This window comes from Eumetopias jubatus, unplaced genomic scaffold, assembly GCF_037043125.1.
Source record: "Eumetopias jubatus isolate StellerSeaLion01/CBP00866 unplaced genomic scaffold, mEumJub1_p1.0 scaffold_11, whole genome shotgun sequence".
Lineage (NCBI taxonomy): Eukaryota > Metazoa > Chordata > Mammalia > Carnivora > Otariidae > Eumetopias > Eumetopias jubatus.
Genome location: NW_028274817.1, coordinates 4,891,552 through 4,909,333, shown reverse-complemented (window position 1 = coordinate 4,909,333; position 17,782 = coordinate 4,891,552). Strand labels below are relative to the sequence as shown.

Below are 17,782 nucleotides of genomic sequence, written 5' to 3'. Positions count from 1 at the left end.
TTTTTTCTTAAACAGAAAATGTTTGGTATCTCTATAAAAATTAAATAAAAACGTGATCTTTAAGCTTAGAAGGTAATTTAACTTGGTGTTTTTCTTACAGGCATTTGTAAAAGATGTTCATGAAGATTCAATAACAGTTGCATTTGAAAACAAGTAAGTGTCTTGATATAATTTTAATGTTCGGGTTCAATACTATTTTAATACTAATTATTCTTTTTACTTCTCGTTTAAAAAAATTGAAGTCCAGTTTGAGTGTTTTTCAGGAATGGATCTTCATGTTACTGACCAGGAAGTTCCTGAACAACTCAATATTAACACCAATGGAATGACTATTCCTGCTAATGACCCTTAGAGATCCCTTTCGTTTAACCTTGATCCCTACATCCCAGTCCCCTTGAATGTAAAGAAAGAAACCAGATTCTTCTGTATTAGTAACTGAGAGTTTGGATAGAAATGTTTGTAATTGTTACAAGACGAAAATGAATGGATTCATGGGTATTGGTAAAAATGTGGGTTTTATAACATTAAATCTAAAATTGATGGTTTTAGTTGTCTGGTACATTTTATCGGGAATAATCATATTTACTTACTAGCTTATTTTATATGTTTCATGTATTTATAATCAGTAATAGCGGTAACCCATCTTTTCTGCTAGAAGAGTAAATAGAAATACTTATAGGCCTAGGAACGTTAGCTATATGAAGACATCAGTGGTATAGATGTAGCCTTTTATCAGGAGAGACAAATCTCTTGACTAAGGTTTTTGAATACTTATTAATAAAGGCTATTTTCAGAGTAGCCATTCAAGATTTTAAAGTACATATAAACTCCTTAGCCAGAGTGTCGATGTCATGACTTTAGGATTATCCTGAACTCTGAAGAATGGTCAACAGTTATATTTTGGATTTTGTGTACCAAGAGAATTGATAGTATCCCAAGAGCAGGTTGCAAATCTATAGAGAAAAGAAATAGCTTAGTAGCTGCTAAGACGGGGGCGGGCCGGGGGGGGGGGGGAGATGAGGAGTCATAACTAAGGGCATGGGATTTCCTTTTGAGGTGATGAAGGTGTTCTAAAATTGACTGGTAATGGTTGCACCCATCTGTTAATATACTTAAAACCATTGAATTGTACATATACAAGTGGATGGATTATATGGTATGTGAGTTATATCAGTAAATTTGTTAAAATATAGTATCTGACCAAAACATACTGTGATTTGACTGTTAGCAGATTCTTTTAGCTACCAAGAGGACAAAGTAGTAGTACTCTTGGATGCCTGCAATACATTTAGGGGACAGAGATAAAAGGATTTAGAACATCCAACCCTATTCTCAGCTCTTAGACTAATCTCAGTCCAGAATACAAGTATGAATAATAGAATAACTTTTTCTGAATTCATAGAGCCAAAAGTTCTAGAATTTGCCTCTGCCAGTTTGAGTATCCATGGGTTTGCGTGGTTATACACTAGACAGCAACATCACACTTTTAACAGAAGTATCTTTGATGACTTGAGAGGTGTTTTTTTTTTTTTTTTGTAATTTTATCTGCTTGCTCCCATCACTAAACAGTTTCCCATAAAGGAAGAGTTATCTTTATTTGCCACTCTTTCAATTTCTCCTGTAGTCTTTAATCTAAAGTGTTAAGCAAACACTCATTTCCTCCATGCATTTAAGAATGTGTCTGGTTAATACACTGACTTACAGATCAGTTCTCTCTTGTTTTCAATCAGATTTTTACTATAAACGTAAAATTATTCTACCTTCGGACATCCTAATTCTCTTCTGTTCTATAGCTACATAAAAGTTTCTCTTCAAGATGTCATCCTGGGAATTTGAAACAATGAACTGTTTTCCTTGTGTTCGTGGAGTATGTTTAAGATTCAACACTTTGTTTGAGCACATCACTAGTGTATGATAGGTCTCTACCAAAGTAGTCTCTGCCCTTCCTTGGTCCTTGGGTGTTTCCTTTTTGTTTTTCTGTTAAAAAAAAAAAAAACTAATGTTTTATAGAACTTCAGACTGTATTTACCCTTTCTTTCAGTCATAAAGCAATTCCTATTACTATAACACCAGCTTATTTTAGATGCTATGTTTTTACCTTCCATATTTCACATTTTTTATAAAGAATTTGAATTTTTATCTCTGTACACTTAAGACTTAAAATAATTCTTCCTTTGGAACCCAGAAAATTATGTATTATTATGTTTTTCCAATCACATTTAGCAGTGAATTTGTAACATGTTAAAAGTCATTAATTTTCAGTAAATATAAAAAGACTTTTCTGAAGTAAAGAGTGTTTTCTAAAGCTTCATAGTTTTCAAATGTGTATAATTCAGAGAAAGGGTTCAGTCTAATATGGGCCTAATTGGATTTCCACAAATTCTGACTTAATTACCTACCCTGCTACCTTATATATGGCTCTTCTTTAAAAAAAAAAAAAAAGATTAGGGGCTTCCATGTGGCTCAGTTGGTTAAGCATCCGACTCTTGGTTTTGGCTCAGGGAATCTGCTTGAGATTCTCTCTCTCCCCCTCCCCCTCTATCCATCCCTCCTCCCCCCCACCCCTGCATGCTTGCTCTCTCTCAAATAAATAAATAAAATCTTTTTTAAAAAATGAGCACTTTTCTCAGTAGGATTTTACTAAAGAAAGCTCTTTAGGAAAAAACCCAGAAATGACTGCTGCAGCAGTTGAATCCTCCAGTGTTTTTGCAAAGTTTGTCTTTTAATATTTTATGTAATTTTGGATATAAAAGAATTTGGTGTTTTTCAAAATTGTTCCATATCATTTTAAATTTAAAAACATAGGCAACTTACCAAACTCCTGTAGGCCGTCTCCGTCGGGTTTCTGTGGTTTAGCAGACCCCACCAGGCCATGCTGATCAGCAGCCAGCTATCCATGGCAAGAATTGACCACCTCGTGGGATCTTAAATTTAAAGGGGGAAAAGTGAGTTGTGAATTCCTGATGTGCTGGCTGCCCCATTTTGCTTGGGAATTAGAGGGCACTTAAGACCAGTTTCTGTGGTCCTTAGAATGTTGTTAAAATTCCTTTGCAAGTAGAAGTATGGTGATGATGTTACTAACACTTACTGATACTAACATTTAATTTAAGCATCAGAGGAAATTGCTGTTGTGGCCTTGCATTTAGCACTCTTAGAGGTTGAAATTACTGAAAGAAAAACTTGTTTGGAAAATTGTAATGTTGATCTATTGTGTTTAGAGGAATATTCCAAATAGAACTACAAGGCTGCTATGCTGCATGCAGACTTTGTTGAAATGTTTCAACATTGCCATTATGCCCCACTCAGCAAAACACTGACTGTTTTAAAAGCATTTGCTTCTTTAAACTAGAAAAACAGAAGGTCACACTTAACCAAGAGTTGATGGCAGTGTGGTCATTGTTTCCATCAAACCGGAAAGCGTGTTAATTATGTGTTTGCTCATTTGCAGCTGGCAGCCAGAGAGGCAGATTCCATTCCATGATGTGAGATTCCCACCACCTGTAGGTTATAATAAAGATATAAATGAAAGTGATGAAGTTGAGGTAAGTTGCCCCTGCCCTCAAGTTACTAAGCCCTGAAGGAGTGAGAGCATTTAATTTGCCTGTGCCTTTTGTACCTCTTGTCTTGAACACTGCTTAAACTACCTTGAAAATTATAGCTGTGATGGACATGTGCTTTTGATTGAGCCATCTTAATAATGATCTAAAATACTACATGATGCTTAAATGAGGCTTGCCTGAGCAGCACTGAGGGCGCATCGTTGAAAGTCACTAATTTCCTTTGCCTGCTAGGAAATTCCTTTTGCCCTTTCCTTCAATCTCTGAATCATTATTTGAATAATGTATTGTTAGCTTACAACTTTGTCTCCATTTTAAGCAAAATGGATTAGGAAAATTAGTCTTACAAAGGAGAAGAAATCATGCCTTGTAATAGAGCAGCATTCTAGAATTTCTTTAAGTAGCAGTAAATCCTTGTGGTATGTTATTAAAAACCCATCCATGAGTTTTAATATAAACACATATAAGGAAAACATCTTTTCACTGGCCATGCTGTGAACCACCTGCTCATGTGCCATTGATGTCTTGGACTAAAATGTGCTATAGAGATATAAAACATTAACAAAAACATTGTGTTTATAATTTCTCTAGCCACTGAAAACTGTTTTGGGACTTAAAGCACTTGGATTCCGCTTTATGTTGTAATTGGTCTGTGTAGTTTCCTCTCCTTCCTCTCCTTTCACACCATTTTGAGTTGCTTCTCTTCTTTCTCCACAATGTCTTGTTAATAGTCGCAACTTCATGAATATTTGTGATATGAAGGAAGCAGCTAAGTAGACATTTATATACAGATAAGGTAAAGTGTACTAGGTTCTTGAATTCTTATTTCCTGTGCTAGGGTACAGATGGTACAGTGAAACAGAAGAGTCCCCTGCCTTTGATGAGGTCACATTCTAGTCGGGGTAGCTAATATTATGGCATATGGAAGAAAAAAGTAAGAGGACGGAAGGTGATACAGGGGCAGGAGTACTATTCTGGAGAATACTCAGGGAAGGTCTCTGGATGTCCAGGCCTGTGTTCTTTTCTCTTTCTAAAGTGGAGTAGAATAAAGTACTATGTAATTACCAAAAATGTACTCAGTACCTACTAGGCAAAGGGACTGGGCTTGGTGTTGTGAAGGATCCTAGTAGGAAACACAAACATTGTGTTGATACTATTGTGTTTAGAGGAATATTCCAAACAGAACCTTTATTTGTCCACTACGCCAGGACACTACAAGCTTCCTGAAGGCAGGACGTTTTCAACTGAGTCACATGACAGGTGGTAACCAATGAGATGCTGTTGCTAGAGTGGCCTCACTGTATTGCTTCACAGTGGTACATAACTGAGGTTATTGCTCTAGCTAGAACAGAGTTGAAAGGACTTGATGGTGGCAAGAGGGAAAGGTAGGTTAAGTTGTATTAGTTACTGTATTGTATAACCATTAACTTAGGTTGTGAAAGGGACACAAGACACCGGGTCTTTTGGTCTGTCTGTATCAGGAATGCTCATAATAGTGATGGATTAAGGGAACTTTTCTCCCAACTTAGTCACATGATGGATAGGGGACCAGTGAGGTGCTGTTGCTAGGATGACCTCACTGTATTACATAACAGTTAACTGAGGTTATTTCTCTAGCTAGAGCAAAATTGAGAAGAAGTGATGAGGGCGAGAGAGAAAGGTAGGTTAAGCTGTATTTAGTCACTGTGTCGTATGACTTTTAACTTCAGTTGTAAAAGGGAGACAAGAATTGGAGCCTTGAGTTACTACTCATCAGCCTTAGGCTCTGAGCTCTCTCTCCTCTTCTCCCTGTCCCCCTTGTCCTCCCTGCTTTCTGCTTCTGCATATTTCTGTCTATATCTCCATGTACACTCTGCTCTTTTCCCATTAACCTTGATTTGCTAGTATCTTTACAAAAGGTTCCATGCTGCACATCGTAAGTGAACTTTGACGTGGTCACCAGAGAGATCGGTTAGAATAACTGATCCAGTATATGAGAGCAGGAAGGTGGTATCCATCCAGAGGATTGCCAGCATGGAGTTGTCCATTTTAGTGGAGAGAGAAAGGGGATGGGAGACCAGAGAGTGACCAAGGATCTGTTCATTTAGGCACCAGGAAACATGAATGCCAGGGTGGTATCCTTAGTGGGCTTGAGTGGTCAGAGGCCTCACCCATTTAGTGACCAAGCAGTAGGCCAGGGTCAGTAACTTCCAATCAGTTATTTACTTATTAGAGTAAAACAAAAACAAGTTTATACATTTTTAGATCTATTTTTGTAGTTGACAGAGTATCCAAGGCAAGTTCGCCCAGGTTTATGAGCAATCTGCTTTTCTTGAGCATTCATATACAGAGGACTGATTATTACTGATCTGAAACAAAGAAAATAGGAAGGTGCTTTGTATAGGGCTCTCCCAGGTAATCAAGTAGTTTCTGATTATGTATGTATATCTAGCTATAGGGTTGCAGTCTGCTTTAAGGCATACAACATATGGGTTTGAAAGACACCTGGCTCATTTTAAGAATTTTCTTCAATGTCTGATAATCTATAGATTTCTGAATGATGTTAATTATGAAATCTGTGTTGTAATTTTTGTGTAGGTTTATTCCAGAGCAAATGAAAAAGAGCCTTGCTGTTGGTGGTTAGCTAAAGTGAGGATGATAAAGGGTGAGGTAGGAAACTGCATATTTAAAACTTTTTTGTACTGTTTGCCTTTTCTAAACCCAGGTATTACATTTCAGTGTGGATTTCTATTTTAAAGTAATATCTAACTTTTGAGTTATTTTATTAAAATGTTTTCTCTACATGTTCAGTATGTTTTGTATGTTTTAGTTAATTGATCAAATAGAGTTTTTTCTTCCCTCTAGAGAACTTAAAAATAACTGTATAGGTGTATAGTTCATTGTTCTTACTTTAAAAACTATGGCCAGGAATGACTTTTATCTGTTTCTTTCAGTTTTATGTGATAGAATATGCAGCATGTGATGCTACATACAATGAAATTGTCACAATTGAACGTCTACGATCGGTTAATCCCAACAAACCTGCCACGAAAGATACTTTCCATAAAATCAAACTGGACGTGCCAGAAGACTTACGACAAATGTAAGTTAGTATGCAAGAAATGCTGAGAACTTACAGGTGATATGCAATTAATATAAAAGAATATAAATTTTAAAACAATAGATACCAGTTTTTAAATTCAATGAACTTTGGCAAAAATGGTTTGCAAAAGTAGTGAAAAAATGTCTAATTTAGCTTTTCCAGTTAAATAATTAGGCACTGCACTTGTCTAAACTTCATTGGCTAGATACATAGCTAGTGCACATTTGTTTTCTAAAATAAACTTTGTTCATAGAATTTTGAAATTTTAAAATCGATTCGTATAGATTTCTGTCATAAGTCACAAATCAAATTCTAGACAAGATTTCTACATGTCTTTTTCCTTTAAGTTAATATTTTCAGATAAATATGTAATAAGTAGATTTAAAGAAGCTTCCAAAGGTTGTCTCAATCTTATAATCCTTGGTCTGGAGTAATGCTTAAAGACTTTTTAGGTAAGAGATTCCTTTTTAAAGGTTTCATCAAGGGGGTATAATGAGTTTGATTTAGATGTGTCACACTTTATAGATAAATATTAACTTGCAATTCAAAGTACATAGAAATCCTGTTTTTTGACTGAAGAGATTGCATATGTGTGTAAATTTTTGTGCTTTCTGATTCATACACATTTCCTTCTCTCCCTTAAATTGGTCAGCAGTTTTTCTATAGAAAAGAAGCAGCAGAACAAAACTGGGTTCCATGTAGATATCCCCAAAAGTTTTCAACAGTTAAGAAAATTACTAATCATATGTAACTGAAATAAGGAAGCGTCAGAGGAGAGTGACTCTCCTAAGTAATGTCTCCTTTGGTAATCTAGGACCACAAGCAATCCCTTTAAGAGCATAACTAGTTTTTTTCCTTTCTCTGTAATCTCAGATGTTTGATTGGGCTGAGTATTACGGAGGTGGACAGCAAAGGAACCTTTCTCTGTAATCTCAGATACTTGAGTGGGCTAAAAGTATTTTCAGGGATGTACAGCAAAGGAACTAAACCAGTATGAATTCACAGTTCTACTAAGTGCAAGTCTCTGCATATACTTATGCCAGTAGTTGGCAATCATTCATCTTAACTTCACAGTGGATATTCTTTTTATTTCTAGGTGTGCCAAAGAATCGGCACATAAGGACTTTAAAAAGGCAGTTGGTGCCTTTTCTGTAACTTATGATCCTGAGAATTATCAGCTTGTCATTTTGGTGAGTGTTTTTGACTCGTCTGTTTTGGTGTACTTCATTCAGAGTATTTGCTTTGATAATAATGGTGTTAATTTAAATATCCTTTAGTCTATCAATGAAGTCACCTCGAAACGAGCACACATGCTAATTGACATGCACTTTCGGAGTCTGCGCACTAAGCTATCTCTGATACTGAGAAATGAAGAAGCCAGTAAGCAGCTAGAGGTATGTGGCTTTCCCTAGTGCTGCTTACAAGGCTATCTAGAAATGATAACTGTGGCGTTACAAAACTTGAGTACAGGCAGGTTGTCCTTTATTTGCTGTTTCTTAGCAATTCCTTATATTTTATATTTTGAGAAATTAAAATTATACAACGTCTAATCATACTAAAGTTTTTCATGCCTAAGGTTTCAGAATTAAGCAGCAGTTGATATATATTAAGGAACTTCTGGTCAACTCACTTTTTCTAGAAGTTCATCAAAGCTATTAATAAAATGAGGCAATGCTTCTTCCATATAACATGTTATCATTTAAGTACTAGAGAGTATTTAAATATCTAATCATATTCCTTTCATTATGTATGTTTATCTCTGTTTAAAAGGGTATAGAACTTCTTCATTCTAATTGGTTGTCACTCTTTAAAACTCCTGTCTTCAGATTCCTGCCAGAGGCTATTTCCCTAACTTACTATTTCGTCTCTTCAGGTGCATTTTATCTACTTTTATTAATCTTCCAATAATTTCCATCACCATACATTTATTTTCATTGATAACTATCTAGTACTTCCATCCATAACCATAAAAACTAAATGGATTTTAATGTACCAACTCAAGTGTATTACTGTCAGATTCCAGAGTTCCTTGTCATTATTCATTTCATTAGAGGGAAAACACCATGCAGCTGAAATAATAAAGAAAAAAAAGAGTTCCACATTGCATATTAAGAGAGAAGGTAGTCAAGGCTTATAGTCTCGTAAAACCCTGTGAAACTTGCCACCTTCCCACTTGATGCGTGATTGCTGAACTCTTAGCAGGAGAGGAAACACTCATATCTCCTTTTGCTAGTTTGTTTTCCTTATGGTCATGGAGGTCTGTTTAATTGGTTTTTACTCTTGTTCTTTCTTGATGTCCCTATGTTCACACATTTGTGGTTTCTTTAGCAATTCTCTCATAACTTTTAGGCCAGAACAGCCTCCTTATTTTCATTTTGAGTATTATGGAAAAAATACTCATGCCTCTTCTTAAACATCTAATTCTTCTTAAATGATCTGTTATACCTTTGACTTACCATTTATCAGTGAATTATCAGTGAAAAGAATAGACCAGGTGAATGAACCAGGATTCAAAAAACAAGACTTCTTGAAAAGTCCTAGGAATATTTCGTACATTTTGTTACTCTAATCTACAATATGGATGTTAGACTTTTTAAAATTGTTTACATTAGTTACACTCATTCCAATTAGCAGGTATGTTGAATACTAGTGTGCATGCCTATCTTTCCTCACTACTAATATTAAAGATATCCACATATTCAGATAAGAAATTTCCATTTTTCAACATGAGCCACTAATATGTTTGGTTTTCATTAATGGCATGCTAGAACTAAACATTAAATTTTGATAATGCTGTTTAAAGAGAGAGCAATTATCCACAAGTTTGGGGTGTCACGTGTAACGTAGTTCAGTCATTACTGAATATTTGAAAGAATTCATCATACTTGTGGATCCAGATCACAAGGTCTTGCAGACTCTCATACTAGGTTACAGGTGCATATGCAAGATAAGTTGTAAATCTTTGGCATTCTGTAATCATTTGATTTCATGACTGCACTAACAATATTTATGATTTCATTCCTCAGGTTGGGGAGGTGGGGGAAGGAAAGTATTTTAATATCACCACTTCATCAGAGAGATGGATATCTAGACCACAGTATCTAATGATAAGTTACATAAATGGTGCAGTTTTCAGGGGAAAAAAAAACTGAAAAAGTATATACGTATGTGTACTGATATCCTTTAATAAAAATGAATACAATTTTCTGTAAAGATGATATTTAAATTTTTTTTTTTTTTACTTAAATAACATTGAGTCTGTCAGATCCGGTGAGCTGGTTTTTATTTGGGAACCTTTGATCTGCTTCTTAATTATTACATTATTGATGTCCTTGGTTACCTAAGGCAGCCTTGCAAATAGGTTTTCAAAAGTTACCTTGGAAACTTGACAAGAATCCCTTTCTATTAACAAAAATATATCAAATGGTATAGACCTTCAGTAACCTAAAAAGTACTTAGGCTGTGGGAGGTATTTTCTAAAACCTTTTAGTTTACAATTGAAACTAATTTATAGTCCCCTGATATATAGGGTCAAGATAATTTATATGGCTGACCTAAATACAGTTGTCTTAATAGTTGATAAAGCATATTAATCAGATGTGTGTTTCTCTTCAGAGTTCAAGGCAACTTGCCTCAAGGTTTCATGAACAGTTTATCGTACGAGAAGATCTGATGGGTCTAGCAATTGGTACTCATGGTGCTAATATTCAGCAAGCTAGAAAAGTACCTGGGGTCACTGCTATTGATCTAGATGAAGATACCTGCACATTTCATATTTACGGAGAGGTAAATATTTTACTACGTAGTTTTTTTTTTCTAAAGTAACAGTATTTCATATGGCTCATCTTTTGTCTTAAATCTTTTTCCCTTTGTTGTTAGGATCAGGATGCAGTGAAAAAGGCTAGAAGCTTTCTTGAATTTGCTGAAGATGTCATACAGGTTCCAAGGAACTTAGTTGGTGAGTCAGAAATTACTGTTGACATACACTGCAAAAACACCAGTTAGGGAAATAGTTTAGTTATACCGATAGAATTCCATGTTCACTCACTTGGGGAGTCATTTAACTGAAGCTTAATCTTTGAAATACGGTCTGTTGTTACAGTATACAGAAAATATTTGATAAATATGATACTCAAAAATTAAAAGGTATACAAAAGATACTATTTTGCTAGTTCAAACCTACTAGTGCCTGGAAGGATAAATTTTGTACAGCCTCTTCAGTGTATATTTTCTATATCTTAAACATTTTTTTCAAGGGATGCCTGAGTGGCTCAGTGAGTTAAGCATCCAACTCTTGATTTCAGCTCAGGTCATGATCTCAGGGTTGTGAGATCGAGGCCCCACATCGGGCTCTGTGCTCAGCGGGGAGTCTGCTTCTATCCCCCTCCCTTTGCCCTTTCCCCCACTCACACTTGTGCGCTTGCTCACTCTTTCTCTCTCTAATAAATCTTTAGGGGCGCCTGAGTGGTGCAGTCGGTTAAGTATCCAACTCTTGGTTTCAGCTCAGGTGATGACCTCAGAGTTGTGGGATTGAGCGGGCTCTGCGCTCTGCAGAGTCTGCTTGGGACTCTCTCCCTCTGCCCTTACCCCCTGTGTATTCTCTCTCTCTCAATAAATAAATAACTCTTTTAAAAAATCAGTCTTAAACCATTTTTTCAAAATGAATGACATTTGAAGGCTTTATAATTTGGAGGATATTGGTATTTGATCTTTCTGATGGGGCTATAAAATGATAGCATTCTGAATTATCTCTGAGTTGAAGACCTGAATGTAGGTTACTTAAATCTAATAAGTCGTAAGGCTAAAAGTAACTCTGAATGTCTGTGGGGCTTTGTGCAACATCAATGGTAATTCTTCATTTTGACTTTGAGTACTATTGTTTCATTACTATCATCATCACAAGTACCAGCAAATACCAGAAACTCTCTACCAATATTCTCAACTGCTGCAGATATTGTTAGCAGAACATATCAAAACAAGTTGCAGTTTTTGGGTTTTTTTTTTTTCCATCAAGAACACTACCTGTGTCTTTATACATAAAATTGGGACCTGCTGCCTATACATTTTTTATTTTCTGAACTTGATATCACAACTGATTATAAAAAGTAATGCATGCCCTTTGGAAAGTTTAAAGGACAAGAAAATAAGGACTTCTGTGCATTTTGTTCCAATAGTTTCAGTCCTGCTTAGCCTGCTTTTATTTTTTGTCGGCTTAGAATTAATAAACATCTTCCTATGCCATTAAAAACACTTGGAATACTATTTTTTTCTTGAATAAAATTAGTTTAAGGATAAATACCAGTGACATTAATGCAGAATTATTCATTCAGCTGTATTCTACAGACAGCTAAAGAATGTGATGTTATTGAGGTAACTAGGACACAGTTGTGTGTGTAGCACTGTCATTACCTCAGGATAAGTGGGGTTTTGAATGATACTTATTTTCCTTTTATTTACAGTTCGTCAAGCAATTGCATACATTTTATAGTTAGAAAAGTTATTTTAAATTTAGGAATTCTTATATAGCCAGTAGACAGTGTTTTCAATATTGTGTGTCGGATTCACTAAAGTTCATTTGGGAGATGATGGCATGATGTCTCTGGGGGAAAGTTCTTGGGTGTTGGAGTTGGAGCTGGATTTAGATGTCAGTCCCTACCTCACTTTTTGGTAGCTGTTTGACCTTGTAACTGACACTGCCCCCTTGAATCTTATTTTCCTTACCTCTAAAAAATGTGAGTAATAGTGTCCACCTCACAGAGTTGCCGTGATAATTAAACAGGAAGATGTAGATAGAAAGGTTTAGATAGATGTACATTACCTAAGCTCTGGACATAGTAGGGGACTCTGTAAATGTTACTTCTCTTTTCTCCTCCTTATGTAGAACAATTCCATCTAGTTTAGTAGAGCAGAATTGTAGTAAGCTGTCGTTGGGATTTGGAAATAACCGTGTAGTGTAGAATTGCATTATCTGCTGTTAAAAATAGGTTCTACCTCTGGTCATACCTGAAGAGAAGAGGGCTCCAGCAGTGACCTTTCACCAGAAAGCCTGCTGAAGTACAGTCAGCCTGGGTTTTGTTTTGTTTCTAGTGAGTAAAATAAAACAAGTCTGTTTTAGAGATTGTGTACTACAACACTGGGAATGTTGAGAGTTTTCAGAAAGCATTTTTGTATAATAAGAGATTTGGCAAGGCCGATCTTTGGGGAGATGTCTAATTAGTATTGCATGAGTTTTCTTTGAGTTTCACAGTATGATTTATGATCTCTTTATTTTTCACAAACTCTCTTTAGCATGTACATGGATGTGTCACTCTTTTCTAAAAATTTGCTTGTTTTTCATCCACTCTGACAGTGAATTGGTTTAATTATTCAGTTAATTATAGTTAACATGTAATACATAGGATAGTTAAGATATTAAGAGCAACATGTGCCAAGCTCATTTTTCTTTTTCCTGACTCACTTAGACCTTTGTTAAAATCACACTAATTCATGAAAATACAGGTGTTATAGATTAAAAACAAACTGTGGGATGACTCCATGTAACTTCTCTCTTCCCCGCACCTCTTTTCATTTGAAGACAAGAGGAGCAGAAATAATTGACAAAAGGACCTACCTATATCAGGAGTCCTGATTTCGTGTCAGTTCTGTTCCCCGACCACTGACCAGTCAAAAGAGGTTACAGGGATGCGTGAGGCTGCCAGACATGGCAAGAGTGCCAGGGTTATGCTGATTAGAAGAACCACCAGTTCCTGTTGTGAGGCTTTCCCTGGGTTCTTCTGTAGGATTGACTCAAAGCAAATTTTGACTTCCAGTTTTTTCCCCATCCCTGCCTTAGATGGGATGGTGGGACAAGCACATGATGGTCTTGGCTGGTATAAGGGTGCTTTAGGTACCTTGGGAGGGCACTTAGAAGCTGATGTAATTCACATGTAGACGTCCGGAGCCAATAGTTTGTTTATTTGCAGAGTCTTGCTTTACACTAATGCATGATGATGGCTATGAAAGCAGTCATTTCCCAGTTAAAGGATATGATTGAGTTTTATAAAATGAGGGAAAGCATGACTGTTTATTACCGGTATTTGAAGTCTTTGGAGTTTTAAAAGATGGTATTGAATAGTAGTTAATCTTGAACTGGTTTTAAGTTTTTTCATTTTGGTTTTGAGTTATCTTAAAGTGTGATTTCTTAATCTTTTATTCTGTGACTAATAAAGATTAAGAAGTCACACTTCACGTTTTAATATACTGGTACAATTTATGAGTGATACACAGGAGTAATATTATGTTAACACATTGGCCTGAAAAATGTGCACTTCTTTTAGATGTATGTACAGCTGCTTAAATCCCTTTTAAACTTAGAATCTATCTTTTATAAATGTGACATACAAAATTCTAAAAGTATTTACCATGGGCAAAGAAGCAGGTTTAAATCAGGTACAGACAGAACTAAAATGGTCAAATGAATAAGCGAATGTATTTTCTATTATCTGTCCTTTCCCTTAATTCCTTTCACAGAACTTTGCAGAAAGAGTGATACATACCACTGTACCAGCAAGTTTCACGTAGACCCTTTTATGCGAAATAAGAGCCTATCTTGGAGATTCCTTAAAAATTCAAAATTAGCCCGTCAGTTATTGAGATTTAAATACCTCTGATACGTGACCAAAGTAGTTTAAACAGTGACAACCTAATAAAACAGAAAGCCAGTTTAACTCTTTTTGAAAAGTTTTGGTTTTGAAATCTTACAGTTTTATGTGATAGTTTACAGTGGGGTGTGCTTACTGGTTTGAGATACATGTTTTTAAAACCAAACATGAATTATTCATTTCTTGACTTAGGCAAAGTAATAGGAAAAAATGGAAAACTGATTCAGGAAATTGTAGACAAGTCCGGAGTTGTGAGGGTGAGAATTGAAGCCGAAAATGAGAAAAGTGTTCCACAAGAAGAGGTATGTTATAGTGCATGGGTTTCTGGTTTGTCTGATAAAAGTTTCTTATTGTTTTATTCAACATGTTAATTTAGAGGCCTCTGAACTATGCACATGCTGGGAATGTAAAAATTCTGACAATGAGTCATGCCAGTCATTGTCGTAGCTGGAGAGTGACTTGGGACTAGTCATTTGAACGCCTTCAAATCTTCTTTCTCAGTCTTTAAAATGGATGGTCATAAATTTTAAAAAGAGTATAAGGCACTTTTCAAATACTACTTAATGTTGCTGACAGAGACCCAGTTGGGACACTAGTTAGGTTTTCTGGCTTTCATCCTTTGTTTTTTTTTAGTTTGTGTGTATGTATATTTATTTTGTGTGCTTAAATTTTTATCTGGGCATAATATCTCTTCCCAGTCATTAAATTTTATAACCCTCACTTTTATCTTCATGAATATATGCTTTTTGGTAGCAACTTTTAAAGTATTTGTGTGGGTTGGGGGAGGTAAGGGTGTACTCTTCTGTACGATACTGTTTAAAATAAAATTCCCCCAAATTGCCATAATTTTCACACATTGTCTAGTCTTCTTTGCTTTTAGCTGATATTAGACCTTTTGGGGGTTTTATTGCATAATATTTGCATTCTCTAATTCTGTCTGCCAAAAATGTTTATAATAATTTATATTCGTAAAATACGATCATTGATACAAAATCAGGGCTAAATACAGTCTTTTAAATTGGTCCTTTTTTCTCTTTTGTGTTTTGTGTTTTTTACAAGGAAATCATGCCACCAAATTCCCTACCTTCCAGTAACTCGAGGGTTGGACCTGCTCCCTCTGAAGAAAAAAAACATATAGATATAAAGGAAAACAGCACTCATTTTTCTCAACCTAACAGTACAAAAGTCCAGAGGGTAAGAAATATTTGTCACTTTGAATTATACTAAAAGGAATTTCTTTGACCCAGATGTCACAGTTGGTGTTTTGGGTGTTTTCTCTGGTTAGGCTTATAGTCTACTCATGTATTTTTTTTTTTTTTTTTGAAATCTGATTGCCATCTTATGAGAGATTACAAACCAAAGTGATACCTACTTCTCAGTTTACTCACAGTGACAAATATGATGGTATAAACATAAAATATGGGGTTACAATTAATGATCACATTTTTTCGTTTGAGGGTGGTCTTTCATTTTTTCATGCTGTATCTTGAAATTTTGCAGGCTGTGGTAGCTCAAAATGTACCTTCTGTTAGATACATTTAGTTTCTACTTAGAACCATATTTTAGAAACTGGTTTTCACTATTTGAACTAACCTAACTGTTTAGAAATGGGTTTAGAAGTCCTACAGTGAAAGTCCTGCGTTCAGGCTTCTGTGTATCATTTGTTATAGTTAATGACATCACTTGCATTCCTTATACTGCTTTAGGTGTTAGTGGTTTCATCAATTGTAGCAGGGGAATCCCAGAAACCTGAACTCAAGGCTTGGCAGGTAGGAAAACATTCCTTGAAAAATACATTTTAATTTTATATTTTAATGTTTATTCCCCTTGTTAAGAAAGACTACAAATGATCATCAGGGTTGGGGGATGGTGGAGGAGTGTTTTGGGGTATGTTCATCTATTGCCCTGGGGCAAAAGCTCAAGTTCCTTCCTGTTGCTTATCAGGCTTTTCTTTGATGCTCACTTGTCCAATGTCACATCTTACCGTTCCCCCCCCCCCCTTTGCCTTCCAGAGTGGCTTGAACCATACTGAAGTACTTAGAGATCTCTGAACACTATTATCTCTGTATGCATATGTTTCCTACACCAGAGTGCTCTTTACCCTCCAACTTCCCACCTTGCTTTGACCTTGCTCCTTGTGCAGCTTGCCTTGTGTACTTGCCACGGTCTCCTCCCCTTTTCCCCTTCTGTGTTCCAGTGTGCTCATCCCTCTCAGTAGCACTTTCTACATAGACATTCACTTGTTAATCTCTTTGGCCACATCATGAGTTCCTTGAAGGCTCAGGGCCCCCTACCTGGCCCACGAGAACTATTTATGGGAAAAATGTTGTGGCTTACCAGAGATTAAAAGCAAAAACTGCCATTTTATAAAGAGAAATATAACCACAAGTGGATTGGATATTCCTCTCTGCTGGGCAGCTCAGTTCTTACCCCGGTCAAGGAATCCCTTTCTCCTAGCATCCATATTGAAGGCCACCGTTGTGCTCTTGGCCCTGTTTCATTTTACTATTCTGGTCCCCTAGTGATGTGCTCAAATTAGAGTGGCACTTGGGTACAACAAAAGTTTGGATGTGGGGAAAGAGAAAATGTTTTAAAATTGTTTGCTCCAAAGTGGTCAGACTAAATCTATGACATAGGGTTTCAAAGTCTATTTTGGACATACGTGATCTAGAGGGAAGAGTGTAGCATTTCATCATATGACATTTTGGGAAATAATAAGGTTTAACTGCTTTGTAACAATGTCAGTTGGGGAAAAAACAGTCAAAAATGTTTTTGAGAAAAGTAGATCTGATTCACAGGCCTGATTATTTCCATAGTTCATATATTATTCAATGCAAAAAAATCCATATGAAGCCCATGGGTTTTCAGTGGCACCTGACTCTTCAGGTGATCATTGCTACTAGGAAGCAGTGCCTTGCCTACCAGATAAAGCACATTTTACAAGCATTATTTCCTAATTGTTCAGTTTTGTTCCCCATCAACAGCCATGTTCATGTAGAAGGGAAAAGAAAAACCCTGTTCCAGCCCCACATACATTTAAGATGCTGTCTCCTGAATGCAGGCAAGCAAAAGCAGCCCATCAGTAGCCACACCTATCAAATGAATGCTCTTTTTATTTAAAAGAGTGACACTTGCTAAAGAGACAGTTTCTTGATTTTTCACAGCTAGAAAATTATATCCTCATCAAAGCCACCATATGGTTTTCTATAGTCACATGTGAATATCAGTAACCATGTGTATTTCTCTATATTAGCAAAATATTGACGTATTCTTGACTTCGAAGGCCCTAATTGCCAGCTATTAGTTTGCATGACACCTAGGCTTCCTTAGAACTTGTGACAAGAAATATTTTTTTTCTCATTTGTACTGATGAGCTAGAAGTATAAATCTTTTAGTATACTCCTTTCTAAAAATCTATCTTTATATTAAAATAGTACCATAGGGAAAAGATCAAACTTTCCTTCTGATTCAGCCTTTTATAAGTTTCAGAGTGCATTATTGAA

General features: G+C 36.0%; 1 protein-coding gene across 12 annotated transcripts in view; it reads left to right on the top strand.

Annotated features, from left to right (window-relative positions):
• The window catches only part of FMR1 (fragile X messenger ribonucleoprotein 1), a 38,188-nt gene that overhangs the window by 10,218 nt on the left and 10,188 nt on the right, over positions 1–17,782 (top strand). For 9 of the 12 annotated variants that reach the window (XM_088028632.1, XM_088028628.1, XM_088028627.1 and 6 more), the window contains exons 2-12: positions 101–153; positions 3,449–3,542; positions 6,135–6,206; positions 6,491–6,639; positions 7,736–7,829; positions 7,917–8,033; positions 10,255–10,425; positions 10,519–10,597; positions 14,472–14,581; positions 15,339–15,473; positions 15,986–16,048. In XM_088028632.1, the coding sequence (XP_087884758.1) occupies positions 101–153; positions 3,449–3,542; positions 6,135–6,206; positions 6,491–6,639; positions 7,736–7,829; positions 7,917–8,033; positions 10,255–10,425; positions 10,519–10,597; positions 14,472–14,581; positions 15,339–15,473; positions 15,986–16,048 (1,137 nt within the window). The remainder of the gene's footprint in view (positions 1–100; positions 154–3,448; positions 3,543–6,134; positions 6,207–6,490; positions 6,640–7,735; positions 7,830–7,916; positions 8,034–10,254; positions 10,426–10,518; positions 10,598–14,471; positions 14,582–15,338; positions 15,474–15,985; positions 16,049–17,782) is intronic. The other 3 variants (XM_088028633.1, XM_088028629.1, XM_088028625.1) reach the window with 1 other exon arrangement.